This window comes from Suricata suricatta, chromosome 12 (assembly GCF_006229205.1).
Source record: "Suricata suricatta isolate VVHF042 chromosome 12, meerkat_22Aug2017_6uvM2_HiC, whole genome shotgun sequence".
Lineage (NCBI taxonomy): Eukaryota > Metazoa > Chordata > Mammalia > Carnivora > Herpestidae > Suricata > Suricata suricatta.
The window spans coordinates 80,728,666-80,747,717 of NC_043711.1; the positions used below are offsets into that span (position 1 = coordinate 80,728,666).

Sequence of the window (19,052 nt, forward strand, 5' to 3'; positions counted from 1 at the left end):
TTTCTCAAATGGACAGGTTAAGATCAGGAAGGCCAAGCTGCTTAGTGAGGACCTTTGCAAAGGACTTAGGAGTCAGCTAGGTGATGTAGGGCCTCTCTGCACCTTCCTGAGGTTGGGAGCTGAGCTTTTTAAGCCAGAAAGCCTTGGCCTGGCTAGCAAGGGAATCTGGTTTGGGGAGTTGGGTGCAAGTAAAATGCATTCTCTATATATTCCACTGTTTCTAAGTCTCCTCTTGGTCTAAGAGACTGTAAGAGTGGGCTGTGGGCGAACTGCTCCATGGGGGCCTCCTAGGAGACCCCGGGCAGCTCCTGCTACAACTCTCCCTGCTGCAGGACACTTCTTTTGGTTGCAAAGAGCAGAACTTGACTGCCTAGGGAAGGGAAGGAGTTTGGGGAAGGAAAAATACTGGCAAACCCAGAAGTGAACCAGCCAGCCTTGGGAAGGCCAGAAGCAAGGCCACTCTGGGCCTCCTGCCTCAGAGCGTGGGGACCTCCTTCCATCCGTGTGACTGAGGCAAGACCAGACAGCCCCAGGCACAGGTTCCTCACATCCAGGACAGCCAATCTGGCCTGGCTCCTTTGACCAGGCATCTACCTTGCCACACAGGTGGCGGCAACATTCAGAAATCCCGAGCCAGGTGCACATACTGGACAGCAGCTACAGGAGTGAATGCTACAGGTCCCTTTCTTACATTGTTATGTAAAAATACGTGCTACAAAGGTGAGGTGTCCTTCTCTCTCACCCTTGGGCTCCAATCCCGCAGTTTCTGTCTTGGGGAGGTGGGGGCAGGGACCATACAGTGTTTGCACACAAATTCTTTGCTCAGCAGACCCTGTGCTGTCCTCTCACTTTTCTCACTTAGGCATCTTGACACTTGCTCCCAATCAGTGCGCAGTGAGCTTCCTGGCCCTTGATTATAGGTGCCTAGTATTCCCATCTGGAGCTACTGATCCCTCTAAAAGCTAGTCTACTATGGAAAGACATCTAGCTTCCAATCCCACTTCCCCACTTTAAGGCCATCATGGCAAAAACAATGTCATTCTACTTTAAAAACTCAGAAGATGCAAAATTATAGGTATGGGCCAAATTTGGCTTTTGTAAGGTATTTTGTTTGGCCAACACCCAAGTCTTTAAAACTTTTCTGGATTAGCAATGTTTAGAAGACAGAAGATTCCATTTAAAAATCCAGATTATTTCTAGTTCCTCTTGAAAATAAAAAGCAAGGTCTGGACACATCAGCCTATGTCCCACGTGATCGTCGGCAGGGGCCAAGTGCAGCAAGGGGACCAGGCAAGGCGTGCCCTCTCCGCTCACTGCTGGTACTGCCGGTCTAGTCCTGCTAGCATTTCAAGGCTGGTGGCGTCCTAAAGGCAGTGTGTCCTCAGTTAGGGACCAAATGAGGTAAAGAACATAAGTTACTATTCGTTCGTTTAGGAAACATTTACTAAGCCCTCAATGACATGAAAGACACCATGCTCATAGCCCATTAGGACCGGAGACCAGCGAAGGCAGGAGGGAACCGTGAGTGACAATGACCCAGGCCTGCCTTCAGAGGTGGTAGAGGCAGCCCCCTCACCCATGCGTGGTGTGGGACTCTGCAAGGCCTTCTTGACTCAAGGGCAGGTGAGTTTGGTAAGCAGCACCCACTCCCCCACTCTGGGCTCCATCCGGGGCAAGCAGGGGGAAAAGGGGCCGAAGTGGAGGCAGTGCTGGGGGGATGGTATGTGTGGCCCTCAGATGGCTTGGTGAACTAGAAAGCAGTAAGATTCTGTCTTTCATCCAGAAGCCACCTGCGAGCCTCCTGCTTTATTCCAATCCCAGCGCGTGCCACCCGAGAACGCCGCTCTCCTGGAGAGGAATGCAGGAATGAGGCTCCCCGACGTCCAGGCCCATATGAACAGCAGGCCCTTGTGAAAAGTGCCTCTTTCGGTCACTCTCATGCCCCCACGGGCACTGCCTCCACTCAGCACTGGCGGCTGCCAGGGCCTCTCAATGGGGCTTGTGTCCATCCAGCCCCAGCAGTCAGAGCCACCAGACACTGGCAGGCAGAGGGCTCCTTGCTGCCATCAAAGAGCCAATCCCCACAGACAGAGGCTTTTCATGGGGAGATTCCTGACGCCCATCTTCCGGCAGGGTGGACCATGTCCTTGCAGGTCTCAAAGTGGGAATCCTGGGTCCTCCATGACCGTGAGGGTGGGTGGGAGTGGGGGTGCTGTCTTAGGTCCCCCATCCTTTCTTGAATTTCATCCTTTTAAGATGATCTTGAGAGCTTTAAGCTCATCCTGGTTGAGGGGATTCAGGTTAAAACCCTTCAGCTCTGGTTTGCCTAGAGGGAGAAAACAATCCATCAGAGAGTTGGGCCTCCTGTCTTCCAACTCCTGCTGGCCCTGGAGTCACGCCCAGGAAAGGGGCTTATGCTGCATTCACGCTGCCAAACACTTGGCCTTCAGGTCTGACAGGAAGGGCCTCAAATTCTGCAATGCATTGGACGAGGCACAGGAGTCACCAAGAACCCGCATTCTGCTGCCCAGAAACTTTCAGATTTCTGCCAGACCTGTGACCAATCCGGAGCGGTTAGGTTTACCCAGAAACTTAGCTCTGACCTTGACCACCTGACTGAGGCCCTCTAAATGCCCTAGTCAGAGCTATCCTGCTTCCTATACTGTGCCTAGGATCTCCTGTGAGACACCCCAGGCCATCCCTTGTGCCTGGAAAAGGACTCATGACAAGAATAAGACCCCATAACCTTCCTTGTCTGTTCCATCTCTGCGCAGCTACAACCGCCGTCCCTGCCCACAGCCTCAGCGCTGCTCGCTTGCTGCCCCGGCCTTCGCCCACCTGGAGGGGCTTCCCACCCACTCCGCCAAGTCGGTGCTGACAGTCCTCTCTCTTCCTAGTTTCCAGTTCCCTCCAGGCCAATACCTTGGGCCTCAAAGAGGCGGTTGACCTTCACTTTAAGTTGTTTGCGGAGTTTCTCTATTTCTTTATCCAGATGATCCTGATCTGAAAAAAAACAAAAACGAGGTGGGCAGAGGATGAGGTTATCCTACAGACAGACCCACCCGAAGGGAGAAGCCATCAGCTTCTCCCCCCGCTCCTGGAGAGCAAGGGCTCCTGGCATTGGGGAAGGGGACTTGAGAGACCAACTGAGGAAGGAACTGAAGGCTCGAGAAGGGATGTGATCTCCCCAAGAGAGTCGAGTGAGTCCAGGGCAGGACTGAGATTCACCTCTCGGTTCATTGACCTATTTTCATTCTACAAAGTACCTTGGGCTGCTCAGTGGGTTGGGAAGGCATCCTCTGGACTTTAGGTCACCCTCCCACAGTGAAATTACAGAAATTCAAACAGCAGGCCAGAAAGAAGAAGATGGTTGGAAAAAGCATGGCTGAGGAGTTTTACAAACCTAATTCCGTCAAGGTGAGAGGTTTTTAGATAACAGGACTGTGGTAGCATGTGACCTAAACAATCAACGAGAGGGGCGCCTGGAAGGCTCAGTCGGTTACCAGGCTCAGTCGGTTAATTAAGTGTCTGACTTTGGCTCAGGTCATGATCTCTCAGGTCATGATCTCGCAGTTGGCACTTCGTTAGTTTGAGCCCTGCCTTGGGCTCTGTGCTGACAGCTCAGAGCCTGGAGCCTGCTTTGGATTCTGTGTCTCTCTTTCTCTGCCCCTCCCCAGATCTTGTTCTCTCTTTCTCTACGAATAAACAAACATTAAAAAAAAAAATCAAACAACCAATGGACAAGCCTGCACTAGAGCTTAACCTGATGAACCATGGTGAACAGAGAGGGTTACCTTGCCAAGATGGACCATACCTGACGGCACACTACATTGTGAGAAGTAGAGGCCACAACGCTTGGTGGGAGAAACTGCCTAATGTCACCCAAACGACTCCACTTGCTCACAAAAGACGTGCTGGCTGGTTTGTCTTCCCCGCAGATTTTCATTTTTCCGATGGGGAGATGCTGGCCTGGGCCCTGGTTCTAGTGCTCCTGGCAAATGGGCAACCCTAGGCTTAGGAGCTCGGTGGGCCTGCGTGGAGACCTGAGAACCAGCGACGATTGTGTCCCAGAACCCCCAGGTATGGTGCCAAGACTGTATTTGTGGACCAAGACAGCTGAGGACCAGATCCTGAACCCAGGCAAACAACCCCCTCTGAAAGCTTAGCCCGAGTGGCCTTCGGCCACCACCCAAGTGCAATGACAACTCTGAATTTTATAACCATAGTATTCATGTACATTTTTCAACAGAACAGCTGGAAACTTCTCTAGGCTGATCCAGTCTCCTGTGCTAAAATGTTATTTCAACAGCGACAGGGAGCCTCTGCCTTCAGGGACAGAGGCAACCTGGCTGGTCCTCTTGGCATACACGTTTTCAAGGGCCGGGGAAGAGAGAACTATGCGTCATCTTTCCTGTTCCCAGGCAAGGACCATCTGCGGCTTGACTCTTTGCCCTTATCGTGCCTCTGCAAAAAGCCTCCCAATAGTGGTTGTGGAGATCTGAGCCCATGCCAAGTGCCCGGCTGTGGCAGACCCTGGAGGCGCGTGCCCCCAAAGCTCCATTTTCAATGCAGTCTGTACTACACAGGGGTGAAAAGTAAGTGCTCACTCTGCCAGGCTCCCCTGAAGCTACAGGTGGCACGTGGTGTCATTCTGGCCAATGAGCTATCTGTCTGGTCTCTGAGGACAGCCTTGCTTTGAAATAGAAGGCAAGGCCACATACGCAGCAAGCCCTCTGCCCTTCCTGCAGCCTGGCATAAGGACATGAGACCTGCAATGACGACACGGCCACCCCAAGAATGTGTGAGGGTGACCTTGCTGTGGGCAGCAGAGCTGGTCCTGGCCTGCCTGCCTCGGGACACCTGCTGGTGAGAGAGACAGAGCCAGGGTTCCCGAAGCCTGGTGGGTTTTCTCTATTTGTGGCACAAACTGTTCCTCACTGATAAACAAGCACTAGGCTAAGTACACATGGTGTTTTATCTCAACTGTGCTATGGAGATGCGTCTAGCCCCCTTTGGGGATGAGGAAATAACTCAGAGTGGCAGAGTAGGGATTAAAACCCACATCTACCTGAACCCTGTAACAAGGCGGCCTCGCATCAAATGGCCCGAAGCCTGACTCCCAGTTCCGGGTTAAGACTGGGGCTTGTGGGGAAGACGTGTCCCTGACTCACCCCCAGAAGGCCTTACCTTTCTCGATCATTTCCTTCGTCTGAGGGTGAGGCATCCTGATGAACATGTTCCCGAAGCAGACCATCACATCTTCTGAAATGGCAAATGGTCACTCTTTCAACAAATACTCTTGAGCACCTACTCTCTTGACAGGCATTGTTTTAGATGCTGACAACACAGTAGAACAAGATGAAGTTTCTGCCCTCCCAGAGCTTATGGTATAGTGGAGAAGGAATAAATAAGCAAAGATAGGATTTCTCAGACCCTGATAAGTCTAAGTACTCTGCAGAAAAATAAAGCAAGGTAAGAGGGACAGGGAATGTCAGAGTACGGGAGGGACTTGTCATCTGTATCAGGAGGTCCGAGAAGACCTCAATGATTATGTGACATCTGGGCAGAGACCGAAGAAAGTGAGGTGTGAGGCCTGCAGACATCTGGGGGAAGAGTGAGCAAAGCAGAGGAACAGGAACAGCAAGGAGCAGTATTTTGCTCAGGGTGTTGGGAACAGCAAGACCAGTGTGAATGAAGTCAACGAGCGAGGGGGAACAGGAGAGGAGAGGATGCTGGAGAGTAAGGGTGTCTTACAGGACTCCGCCTCACACTCTGGCTGGATGAGAAGAAATGAGGGGGTTTTACGCTTTCTGGTGCACTTGGAACCCTCAGCCCCCAAAGCCCTTCATTACGGCCTGGCCTCTGCCCATCTTTCCAGCCACATCACACGCCCCCCCCCTCCTCCCCCCCTGCTTACTGCGTCTCATGTGAAAAGCCCTCCTCCCCTTCTCCAACACCCACGCCATGTCCAATTCTTTCCTCAGCTTTCTCTCAACTTCCAATTAAGTATTCGAGCTGTTGTATCTGTAAGAGCACAAGGGCAGGAACTGCATGTGACCATACCCCCCGCCCCCCAGCACCTTCCTAGTGCCATGGAGGGGCCAGCAGCTGAAACCCTGAGCCACATGCTGTGTCACACATGGGGGGGCCTCCTGACTCCTCTCTATTGCAGATGAGTTGAAAGCCTTAGGAGAAAGACAGAACAGGCCTCCGGTGCAACAGTGATGAAACCCTGACTTAACTTACCGGAGAGGCTGAGATCCTTCTGCAGAGCCCGAAGGCCCTCCCGGTTCTGATTCCTTTTGGTGTCCAGATCCACAATCTGCAAAGCACAGGGGCAGGAGGGAACTCAGCTCCTTCTTGCCCCAAACCATCACCTTCCAACAGACCAGAGGCTTTAAAACCCAATAGACACACGGCCTCATCCCTGGGTTGCTTCCAATGTCATGCTCAACACACACTGACGTGTAATGTACATCTCCAGGTCTGTAAGGACAGTGCTCTGTGAAGGTGCTTTCCCCAGAGAAGGTGCTGGGGAAAGTTTGCCGGCTACATGGATAACTTATCATTCACCAGAGTGCTAGTTGTCAAGCTTTAGGGCATTTCAGAATCATGGCGGGAGCAGAAACCTCTCCCTGGACAAGTCCCACTATGAGCTGTGTAATTTCGCCTTCTGAGAAATGGAGATATGAATAGCACTTAGCTCATAGGTTACTGAGCCAGGAACTAAATGAGTTAGCACAGTCCTTGACACGCAGTAAGTACTTGACAAAGTTTAATCGCCTCTTTATTATTACCATCCAACATACCCTGATTCAGGGTTTACATTTTAATGAGTACTTATCCATCCAAGTCTTCCCCTTCTCAGTAAATATCCGACCAAACATCCAATTATTCTAACTGGAGACGAGTCATGAATCATTCTTCACTCCTCCTACTCCCTCACCCCCACATGTAACCACATCAAGGCCTACTAAATCTCCAGAATATACCTCTGACCCATTCGCTTGTCTCCATCTCTGCCACCCAGGGCCAAACCCATCTCTTCTTGCCTGAACCTTGGCAGTGGCCCCTCACAGGTCCCATGCCCCCCTATATCTTGCGCTCCACACAGCAGCCAGAGGAACTCTTTTAAAGCCTAAATCCAATTACACCACCCTCCCTCCCCGCATCAACTCCCTTCAAACACTCAACACTTAGCACAAGACCCAAGACGCAGACTTCCAGGTCAGGTCTACAAGGCCTTCCACAACCAGTGCCCCACTTCTCCTGCAGCGTCCCAACCTGTCCAACCACAAAACCACTCTGGTCTCTTCCTCTTCTCCCTTGAGAGCCTGGGCCAAGACAGTGCACCCCCGGTCAACGGGGCGACGCAGCAGGAACTGCGTTTTGGAAAAGACGTTCAGGAAAATCTATCAAAGAGATAATGACTCGGGATCCGGAGGGCACGGAGAGGGGAGGAGGAAGGATGGGCACAGGGACTCCCCGGCACAGAGCAGGCGTCCACTTACACATGCTAATAAATGCGTGAAGCGAGGCACCTTACCCTACCGCCGCTCCTGGTCTGCAGTCAAGCCGAGAGCCCGCCTGCCCAGGTCAGCCTCCCGCGAGCCCTCGCTGGAGCCGGATTCCGGGCCCAGCGCGCGGCCCTACGGCGCCGCCAGGCCCCAATCGCCGAACCCCAGCCCCGGCGCCGCGAACAGGCCTCCTACCTGCCGCTTGTCCGCCAGCACCTCCTCGGCGAGCTCCTCCACCTCCACCAGATACCGAAGCACCCGTTCCGCCTCGGGTGACAGCATGGTGCCACCAGCTCCGGCTCTACTCCACTCGGCTCGGCTGCGACACAGCTCAAGTTCCGTTTGGGCTCCGCTTCGGCTGCGCACGCGCACGCGCCGCAGGGGCAGGGCCTCTGGCGGGCATGCGCAATGATAAGAACTGTGCTGCGCAGGCCCCAACACGCGAGCGAGAGCCGGACGGGAGAGGCGGGCCAAACTTCGGGGGCGGAACTGGAACGCCCCCTGCAGGACCAGAGAGCGTAGTCCGCAGCGCTGCCATTGAACCCTCCGGTCGTCTGCCTTTCTCTATTTGTTGAGCACCTATTAGGTGACCGGCAGTTTTAGGTGCTGAGGGTGCAGCAGTGAACAAAACACAGTCTGTCCTCATGCAACGTCATCCTACTGGGAAACACCGACAATTCATGACAAAACATGTAATGACAATACTATGATATTTGAGAGTAATACAAATCATTCTTCCTTTGTTTAAGGAACACTAAGAAGGAGGAAGGTCCATGTGTCAGAGCGGCTTATATTTAATCTCTACACCTTCAGTTTCCAATTTATAAAACGGGAGTGGGTAAAATTCTCCCTCATTGTGTCTGCCGGATCAGAAGGCGGCAGGAATCATTTTAAAAATTCAGCTTTCACCAGGATTCATTGAGCCCCCGTCTTGGGCCCAAGGTCCAGGGTAGTTGACCTAGACTCAGGGAAGGGGTTGGAAAACCATGTGCACTGAGCAATAAACTGCCAGCTCAGAAAAGAAGTTCTGTAAGTGTTAGAAAGCAAATTGGTGTGGGCCATATGACTTGGAAAGATGTCCAAGAAAAGGCAGGCAGGTGGAACGTGGCTGCCCCTCAGCACTAGAAGGTTCCCTAGAGGTCTTCATGCCTGAACCCCTCATTGTACAACTGAAAAAAACACTAAGGCCCAGAGGGCAGTGAGGACCTTACACAGTTATCAGCCAACCTAGGCTTCTGACCTGCCTCTCCGATTCCAGCTTTATATTATCTCCTTTGGCCCCTGGTAACCAAGCCCCTCTATGCCTCTTGCCTTACTTGAGGCTCACAATCTGTGTACAGATAGGTTATTGCTGCCCATTTCACAGCTGCAAAGTGAGGCCAGGAGAAGCACAATGCCTTGTGACACAGAAAGTCCAGAACAAATGTGTATCTAGAAGCATTCTGGTCTCCATACCACAGCCTGCTCTGGATCCAGGGGGAGGAAAAAAACTCCCCCACCCCAAATTGTGGTCCCAGAAACCCCAGTAGCACCTCCTGTTTGCCTGGCCTTTGGCTTCCTTCAAGTGCCAGAGGCACAGCTAATTTTCTGTGCAGCTGCCCTGTGTGGGGAAAGAAGAAGATTCATTAAGGATTCCTCACTGAGGTTGAATTTGTCGCCAAACCCAAGATGTTTTGTGTAAACACCTTCTGGTTCAGAAACGTAGGCACAGGCCCTATGAAGGAAAGAGGAACATTTGCCAAAGGAGAAACAGGGCTTACCAGGCATCCCTGGGGCCTAGACCCCAGGCCTGGGTCTCTTCCATGTTGGGGCCCAAAGAGGGCTGGACCAGGCTGAACTCTGACCCCCTCCAGAGGGGCCTGGAGGGGGAAGGGATGAAGTGGGCTCCCAAACTGACTGTGACTGGCCCCTAGAGAGCAGCCCTGGGGAGGAACGTCATATGTTTCATTTATGTTTAAAACCATCTATTTCACAAATATTTATTGACCACCCTGATCCTGTTATAGGGATTCTACCACAGGCAAAACCGGACGTGGTCTTTGCCCTCAGGAAGCTTCCAGTCTGGCAGGAGAGCCAGACAATAAGCACACGAACAGGTAAATATATTATATGTCAGGTGGTGATAAACGCTGTGGAGAAAAACAGAGCAGAACAATGTGAGGAAAAAAATGACTTGAAATATGGTGGTCAGGGAGGGCTTCTCTGAAAGGGTTGCATTTGAGTAGAAATATGAAGTAGGTGAGGAGTGAGCCTTGTGAATATCTAGGGGAACAGTGTTCCAGGCGGAAGGAATAGCAAATGCAATGACCCTGAGATGAGTTTGGCAAATTGCAAAAATAGCGAGGCCAGTGTAGATAGAACAGAATGAGCAAGGGATGGAGGTATGAGATGAGGTCAGAAAGCTGTAGGAGGCATGAAACAAACAGTTCTACAGAGGGGCTGTGGGTGCCTGGCCCAAACTGGCAAAGCCCTCCCTCGAGGTCACCTGCAGACCCAGCCGCACATGCCTGTGGCTTCCTGCCTCTCTGTGCCCACGGAGTCGAGTGGAGGGTTGCTGGTGAGTTACCACCCACAGGAGTGACCCTAAACCAAGAAAAGAAGAGTTAGTGTCTGAGTATTTCAGCTTCTTTGCCCTCTGTGGGACACAAGAGGAGGCTGCCATAGTCATCCAAGGAGAGGATGGTCACTGCAAACGGAAGGAGTGGGGTGGAGGGCAGGCATGGTGGGGGATATCGTGGCCTTTGCACTCACTCCTCCATTAGCCTGGATTGATTTCACCTTCGTATCTGTGTAACTGCCACACACCCCCTACTTACCACCCTGGTGTCACTTCCTCCCAAGGGTCAGGAGTCTCCTCTAGGCGCACACAGCTTCCTGGACTTCCCCCATCTCTGAGGTGGGGGTCCTCACCGGTCATCTCCCTCTTCAGCTGTAAGCTCTGGGCGGGGAGACTGTTATCTGTCTTGTTCACTGCTGTGTCTCCAGAACTTCAAACGGTGCCTGGCACATAGTAGGCGCTCATCAGTGTTTACGGAATGAACAAGTAAACTCAAAATAAAGTGGAACTTCGTAAAATCCAGTGTTCAAACAGGAACAGAGCTAACTCGAGGGTAACCAGTTCTGATCCCAAAAGCCTGGACTGCCAGAAGCTGAAGATACTGCTGAGGATGGGGTGCGGCCTGGGGTCGGGGGGCAGGGGTGGACAGGTGATCCCCAACCAGAGAAACCCTGCCTGGTCACACTGGGCATGCCCCCAATCCTTACGCATCCTCAGCCCTGGACAAAAGGGACGTGGCTGCTGTGACTTCCATGTTCGGAGGTCGAAGCCAACAAGAGCAATGCTACACCCATTCCCCTGGGGTCCCCCTTGAGGATGTGCCCAGTGACCAGCACCCACTTCTCTCCTTATGGGGCGACTGCTCTCAGGCTGCTGGAGCCTCCTGGGGTGACTTACCTTCCCCCTAAGCAATGGCCCATCACTTCAGAGATATGAAAGCCCACCTTCGTCACCTGGGATGCTGGTAGGGGTGGAGGTGGCTAACTCTGAGGTGTAATTTGCACTCCACAGTCCCTCGTGGGATCAGGCGGACGCTGCCATCCACAGGACATTTGTAAGGCTTCTTGGCTTCCTCTCCTTCCCTGTCCTGCCCTCTCCACTGCCTGTGGTCAAACTCTCCAATATTCCCATCTTACTCAGTAAAAGCCTAACTCCTCACCGAGACCCACAAGACCGTGCATGCGCCACCCTACCTCTCTGAGGCATTTCCCACCTTTCTCCCCACTGTTACCCTCTGCCCCACTGTCTTCAGGTCTCCTTCCCTCACTTGCTACAAGTCTTTGTGTAAATTTCACCTTCTCCGTGGGACCTACCCTGACCCCTCTATTGTACTAAGAAATGCAAACGCCGCCCCTCCCTGTCCGCTGATCAACTCCCTCTGCTTTACTTTTTTCTCCTTTTTTCCCACAGCATTTGTCACTTTCCAGTGTGTTATATATAATTACCTTCCTTATGTTTATTGTTAATATCCCTCTGCTATAAAGGAAGTTCCACAAGAGCAGGAATCTTTGTCTCACTTGTTAATGATGTATCCCAAATGCCCAGAACAGTTCGTGGCCCATAGTAGGTGGTGAATAGACATTTTTGAATGAATGAATGAATGAGGAAAAGAGCCAAGACTCTAACAGGGGCAGATTCTCTCTGAGGCCAGGCTCTTCACCCCGGTACTGGAGGTGGGGGGGTGGCAGTGGCAGATCCTGCCAGGGCTTGTTGGCTAAGGTAAGGGATTGGATTTTGTTCACAGATGAGTGAGAAGCTGCTGGAAGGTTCTGAGCAAGCATGGGACACGACTGGGTTTATTTTGTGAAAGCACTCTGGCCGTGGGGATGGGATGGACTAAAAGGGGTACCATCCAGGGAGCGGGCTTGAGGAATGGGCGGGTGATCATGAGGGCCTGGAGAAGCAGCAGGGCCGCGGCTGCCCCGGGGCTGGGAGCAGCAAGAAGCCGGCTCCATGTCCCAATTCTCCAGGCAGCCTGGGTGGTTGCCCCATGGGCTCTGGCCTGTGAGTAGCCCAGGCCAGGCCTCCCAGCTGCTGACAACATGCCCATCCCACAGATGGACCGTTTGCTCTCCTGGGTGGTCCCCAGCTCCTCCCTCTGCTTCCTTTGCGCCCTTGTGGGCTTGGCAGGTGGAGGGGAGGCCTCCACGCCTTCTCCTCTCCTGACCCAGAGAATAATCCTTATATTCATATGATCCTCCTCCTCCGTGCCCTCGCTTCGTCCTCCCACATCCCCCAGTAACACAGAAACCTGATTCCCACAGGGCAGATGAAGACATCGGGGCCCAGAGAGGGGATGAGACCTTCCTGAGGTCATGCAGCCAGATGGGGACACCAGGTGGGGGACCTGTCTTCCTACTCCCTTCGCCTTGATTTCATCAGGCAACAGATGGTCCCATGGCTTGACTTGAAAAATCTTAAGTGACCTCAAAGAAAATGCAAGCCCAGAACATTCCAGGCCTCCCTGAGCTGGCCATTACTACTACCTTTATTACTAAATCTATTCATTTTTAATTCCAGGAATAGATTCTTCTTACGATGAAAACATTACTGAGAAGACTAAAGTTCCTTTGGGGCACCCCTTCCCCCATCTCAGTTCCCTTTAGAGTCCCAGTTTGAGTGTGTCTTTCAGAGTTGTGACACTCACTTAAAGACATAGTCAGGAACCCAGAGAAAATATGGTGTGTGGTGGTGGGGTAGGTAGGTGGATGGAGGCATTGCTCACAAGTGTATCGCTCTATAACCCGTTTACTCTTGGACATTTTTGATTGGGATATTTAGATCACTCTGCTCTTTTCTGACTGCTGCAATATTTTTTATACTGTATGAGCACCATTTGTTTATCTAGCTTTCAAAATGAAATTTTACATGTATTTTTTATGCACTGAAGGACAGAGGGTTGGCTAGGTCCCACTTCTCAGTTCCTAGCACATGGTCAGGAATTAATTTGCAAGGATCCTCTCTTGTTTATGCCATTTTCTCATTTTCCTCCCACGTGCTACTCAATTCTGGCCTCACTGAAACGCTCTCTACTGTGTTTGATATACGTCCTTAAATATTTGAGATTTATTTTATTTTTTTAGGTTTATTTTTTTATTTGTATTCTCTGCACCCAATGTGGGGCTCAAATTCATGACCTTAAGATCAAGAGTTGCACACTCTTGTGGGTGGCTCAGTTGGTTAAGCATCTGGCTCTTGATTTTGGCTCAGGTCATGATCTCACGGTTCAAGCCCTGCACTGGGCTCTGTGCTGACAGTGCAGAGCCTGCTTGGGATTCTTACTTTCTCCTTCTCTATCTCTCTGCCTCTCCCCTGCTCACTGTCTGTCTCTCTCTCAAAAATAAATAAATAAATGTTTAAGAAAAGAGTTGCACACTTCTGATTGAGCCAGCCAGCCGCCCCAAATAATTGAGATTCTTACAAAATGCATAGTAGCTGTTTTGTGTGTTTACATATTAAAAAAAAATCTTAATGAAGTCATCACACACACACACAGAGGAGCACAAATCATAAGGGACAACAGTTCGTGAACTTTCCAAAACTGAACACACCTACATAACCAGATCAAGCAACAGAATGGAGAGATCCCCTCCAAGGCCTCCCCACCACTAACTACCCTGAGAGTAACCAACACCCTGACTTCTAACACCAGACATTGATTTTGTCTGGTTTTGAAATTTAAACAAATGGGATCACACAGTGTGTGTGCTCTTTCGTGTCTGACTTCTTTGGCTCAACATTTTGTTCGTGAGATTTATCTCTATTATTGTGTGTAGTTGTAGATAGCTTACCTTCAGTGCTGCTTTGGTGGGATCGCACCACAGAATGAGACCATTCTGCTGCCATTGGTGGACACGTGCTGGCTTCCAGCATGGAGCTGTTACAAAGCGCAGACGTGAGGGGCGCCTGGGTGGCTCAGTCGGTTAAGCGACCGGCTTCGGCTCAGGTCATGACCTCACGGCTGGCGGGTTTGAGGTTGTAGATCTAGGAGTGGAGTTGCTAGGTATGTCCAGTTTTAGTAGATACTGATAAACTGGCTCTGTACTTTTAATCCAGATAAATACTATTGTGCTGTAAGTCATGTTCATTTCCTGCTCCCCGCCCCCCCATCTGATAGCTCTATTCATCTATTCTGTGTATCTCTAGTTCCTTGCTCCTGGAAGGCCAGAGAATGAGAGCACTCCCCTCACACTTGGCTTGTCCTTGTGCTTGGTTGTGGATGCTTGAGTTCCCTTTTTCTCCCCATCAATACACACAGTGGCACACTGATCACCCTAGTGCGCTATTGCCTTGTCATAAGGCACGCATACACGTTCTTTTCCCTAAATACTGCCCATTCCTTCCCAGATGGCCATACACATTTACAGTCCGACGGTGGTGCCCATCCTCACCAACATTATGTGCTATCCACCTTGCTATGGCTTGTCGGTGTGGTGGTGGTGGTGGTGGTATCACATTGACTAAACAATTCTCTTATGGATGGACATCCGTGTTGTTTTCCATCTTATAAGAAGTGCTGCACTGGTCTTTCAGGGACATGTCTCCTGGTATTTGTCTGTGAGCTCAACTTCTTCTTTGCCTCATCTTCCTCCACACTTCTAGAACCCTAATCCCCCAACACACCCTCTTTCTTACCTCTCTGCCTTTGCTCAGGATATGCCCTTGCCTGGAATATCCTTTGCTTTCCTTCTCCACTTGTTGAGTGCTTACTCTTCCCTGAAGGTCTCTCCTCCTAGAAGACACCCTCCCCCCACACACCTGATCCGCCAGGAAGGTTGCTCTCCCTTGGGCCTTCCAGAGGGAATTTGGTCCTTCTTTTCTTCTGACATCAACCACCTTCCTGTTATGGGCTGCTTATTTTTTGCCACTGTTTTGGCATTCTCACTAGCTTCAGAGCCCACTGGAGCTAGGGGCTCCATGGACTTCCCTTCAGGTGCCTGGGACCCCCAGGAAAGGTCTGCTAAATGATTGAGTGTGCCCATGACCTAATCATGTGTTGGAGGAAATTAAGGGTCCTGTCTGTCTGTCTCTCTTTCTCTTCCCTCTCCTCTCCTTCTTTACCAACCAGAATCTTTCAGGAGTTGCTCATTCCACTGGAAAGAGGGTGGAACCTGGAGTCAAGACTTTGCCGTCTTGGATGGAGACGAGAGACTCAACTTATCTGTAAAATAGATCTTGGCACTCCCTCTCTCCCTCAAGGCAATGGTGATGGAGTGCCTACCCTGTGCCAGGCGCTGGAGATCCACTGGCAAATAGGACAGCTCTAGTCCTGAATCTGGCGGACTTTCAGTCACAAGGATAAGACTGACATTCATGCATATACCATTCCTAACTGCAATAAGGCTCATATGGAAAGCTCAGAGTCCAATAAGATTAAATAGAGGGGTCCCCTAACCTAAATCAGGGAGTAGAAGTAACAGAAGCTTTCTATAAAAAGTGACATTTGACGCAATATCTAAGGCTGAGTAAAAATAAACTAAGAAATGGAAAGGTTATATGGGTGAAGGTGATGAAGGTGAGGTAGAGAAATTGTTGCAATGGCAGTGTGGCAGGAAGGAACCTGGAAGAAGCCAGTGTGGCTGAAGCGCAAGGAAAAGGGGAAAGAGAGATAAGGAATGAAGTTGAATGGGTAAGCAGGAGCTAAGTCATAATGGAGGGCCTGGTGGGCAAAGTGACATTGAGAAGTGTATTAATTGACTCAATAAGTAATTATTGGACACTTTCCATTAGCCTGGAGCTGCCTATACCAGTGAACAAGGCAGACAAGGTTCTTGTTCCCATAGAGCTCACAGTCCGGGGGCAGAAATAACATTAAACAGAGGAGGAATGGCTTGTCTATATTTATAGAGGCCCTACTGTGTGCCAGAAAAGATGCTGAGCACCTTCCCCACCCTATCTCGATTAATCCTTACTACCACACATCACGAAATAGGATACTCATTTTACTGAAGAGGACACAGGCTTAGCAAGGTGGAGTGATTTCCTCATATGCCAGGAGCCTTGAGGTTGTATTGCAGTCCGTTCCCTCTGACAGGCACTTTTACTCAATGCCAGTATGTGAGGGATAAACTGCTGGGTTCTCTATAGAAGCATCTGTCTAAATTGTAAACACACATACCATTCATCAGCAAGTGGATTTATTCTACGGATATCCAAAATAATGTGTCCACAAAATTATTCATGAATGGATTATTATAACAGGCCGGGGACAACCTAACTGCCCATGATTCAGGGGCTTGGTAGAGTAGATTATGGTCCATCCACACAATGGTTTGCTCTGATGCCATGGAAAAGGACAAGGGACTGCCAATACACACTGATACGGAGCACTCCGCAAAAATGCCCCAAAAGTTTGAAAAAGAGACAAAGTACAGAACTATATACATAATTAAGCTCTCATTTGTTTCAAAATGGTGGAAAAAGGTTTAGAGATAAGTAGATGAGAGAGAGACAGAAAGAGAGAGGGGGAAAACTTGCCATTGATTGCCTATGGAAAGGGGAACGGATGGCTGGAGGACAAGGTTGGAGAGACAAATGTGTCCCCTTTGTACCTCTGAACTTTGAACCATGTGTTAACTCCTCAATATAAATAAATAAATAAATAAATAAATAACATACACACACACACACACACACACAATTATGTCTGTTTAAAGGACTTTCAGATTCTATAGGGAAGAAAGTGACATCAAAACAGGGAAAACATTCCAAAGTGACTTCCTTGTTTTACAAGAGAAAACTGAGGCCCAGAGAAGAGACATGAGGTAACTTGCTCAAGGTCACCTAAGCAGGTCTGGCGGGCTCAGGGCTGGCTGTCACCTGAATTACAGACCTGTGCCCTTTCATGTCACAGCTGGCTCGGGATCACTTCACATCTATGTGCCAAGTTCCGCTAAGAGCAGAGGACACAGTGGTGAACAATGTAGGCATGACTGCTGCCTGCACAGATCTTATCTTCTAGGCCAGAAACAAATAAGTACATATTATAACAGCATGTAGTGATAAATGCTATGGCTGAAAAATAAGGCAGGTAAGGGGATGGAATGTCAGGGGAAAATTACCAGGAAACCTCCTTCAAAGAGGCAACATTCTAGAGAAGAGAAAGATGGAGCCTTGTGAATGCCTGGGGAGGGGCGGGGGTGGGGGCTTGCAGGAACAAAGCCAGGCAGGAAGGATTCGGTTGGCATGGTAAGAGAATAGCAGAGTCAGTGGCTGGAACAGAACAAGGGAGGGAAAGATAGAAGGAGGTAAGGTTAGAGAGTAGAGCAGGAGAGAGATTATAAACAGGATTGAGAATTTTGGCTCAAAGTAAGGAAGGAAATATTCAGAAGGTTTTGAGCAGACAAAGAACCTGATCAGATTTCGTTTTTAAAAAGGCCCCTCCGGCTAAGGGTGGAGATTGAACATTAGGAGCAAAAGAGGGGCTGCTGAGAGCCCAGTGAGGAGGCTGGTGTGATCCAGCCTTCCAGAGGAAAGGGGACAAAGCCATGGCCTGGGGCAGTGGATGGGGAGCAGAGCTTGGCCTCCCCACTGTGTCTTGAAGGAGTTGGATGACATGGTCCCTGAGGGCCTTTCTAGTTCTGGTGTTTGGTAATTTGGTGAATTAGCTCAGCCTACACCAAGTCCGTGTTTTCCTTTTCTCACAATCTCTAGATTTTTCCTTTTGGATTCTGAGTCTGGACAGAGCCCAGTGATCTGAGGCTCAGCACGGGGACTCCTGCCCACCCCTATCACTGCCAGCCTCACTCGAGTCCCCACCTCCCAGGGACAGATGGGTGGGCAGCAGGATAAGGCAGCTGGGCCCCGAAGCCTGCAGGGCCCCTCGGGAGGGAATTATCCCCGAGTTCATAACCCCTCTCTGCCTTCCAGATCTTGAGTTAAAAGCCCCAAATGTCACATCCCCAAGGGGCAAGGGCGTGAGGGTGCCAGCGGAGGGGCAGGACAAGGCGCTTCATTGTCCTCCACGGCCCACATGGGGGTGGGCCCTGGGGTGCTGAGTACTCCAGCCTTGGGAGCAGGAAGCCATTAGAGGCTGAAACTGGTGGCCCTCAGGCCGTGTCTGACCCACTGACCTATTTACTTGGCCTGAAAATCGGTTGAGCAAAAATGGAGCCAACATTTAAAAATCAAGAGATTTTACAATAAAATCCAGATTTCTGGTTTCTCTTGAGTAATTAGAAAATCTGACCATGCTGACCGCCTATTCCCACATGACAACAACATTCAGCAACAGCTGAGTAGCAGCTGTCCTCATTATTATTTTATTTTATTAATAGGTAAATACACTCACGATTCCCCCCAAAATTATAAATCATATCGTGAAGTCTCCCTCTCCCGTCCAGTTCCCCTTCTGCCCCCGTGCCTTCTTTAGTCATCTCATTTTCTTGCAGAGACCTCTAAAGTTTCTTTGTGCATATGCAACAAATACAAAGATAGATTATTATCCTCCTTTTCACTCAGCTTCATCCCCGTTCTGTCCCTTGCTTTTCCCCATGGAGGCCTCTCTGTATTAGGAGACAGAGCGCTTTACCGCCTCCCTTACTGCCACATGTCATTCTGTTGTCAGAAAGTCCATGATTTATTTAACCAGTCCCCTGCTGATGGGCATTTGGGTCATTCCCAATATTTGCTGTTATAAACAATGCTGTACCAATTATCTTGTGCATAGTTTACACAAGAAAAACACGAATATCATTAGAAGCTGCTCCAAGCAGAGGGTGCAGTAGGCATAGACTGAGCTTTGAGCTAATTGGGAAAATGTGATAAGGACGGTTCCCAAGAGTGATTTCCCAGATATCCCAACAAAGCCCAGAGACCATGACCTTGGGGACTAAGGAAAGGCTCCCAGATTTGCTTCTGCCACTTGCTAGATGTGGGATTTCTTCCTGGGTCTCAGGGTCGCCATCTGTAAAATGAGAGAGGGGCTTGGGGAACTGGATGAGATTTCAGGGCCTGTGCAGTTCTAAACAGTTATGGTA

The 19,052-nt window shown here is 50.3% G+C and overlaps 2 protein-coding genes across 2 annotated transcripts in view; one reads left to right on the top strand and one right to left on the bottom strand.

Moving 5' to 3' along the window:
• TTLL9 (tubulin tyrosine ligase like 9) overlaps positions 1 to 374 on the top strand; it is a 37,548-nt gene extending 37,174 nt beyond the window's left edge. Inside the window, exon 15 of the mRNA XM_029917933.1 lies at positions 292 to 374. Coding sequence (XP_029773793.1) covers positions 292 to 374 — 83 coding nt within the window. The remainder of the gene's footprint in view (positions 1 to 291) is intronic.
• A 1,051-nt stretch (positions 375 to 1,425) lies between these two features.
• On the bottom strand, positions 1,426 to 7,895 carry PDRG1 (p53 and DNA damage regulated 1). The gene is made up of 5 exons (XM_029917424.1): positions 7,713 to 7,895; positions 6,247 to 6,322; positions 5,188 to 5,262; positions 2,923 to 3,003; positions 1,426 to 2,326 (listed from the first exon to the last, which is right to left on the bottom strand). Exons 1-5 carry the CDS (start codon positions 7,797 to 7,799, stop codon positions 2,244 to 2,246), a joined length of 402 nt encoding a protein of 133 aa, XP_029773284.1. The 5' UTR covers positions 7,800 to 7,895; the 3' UTR covers positions 1,426 to 2,243.
• Between the last annotated feature and the right edge of the window lie 11,157 nt (positions 7,896 to 19,052).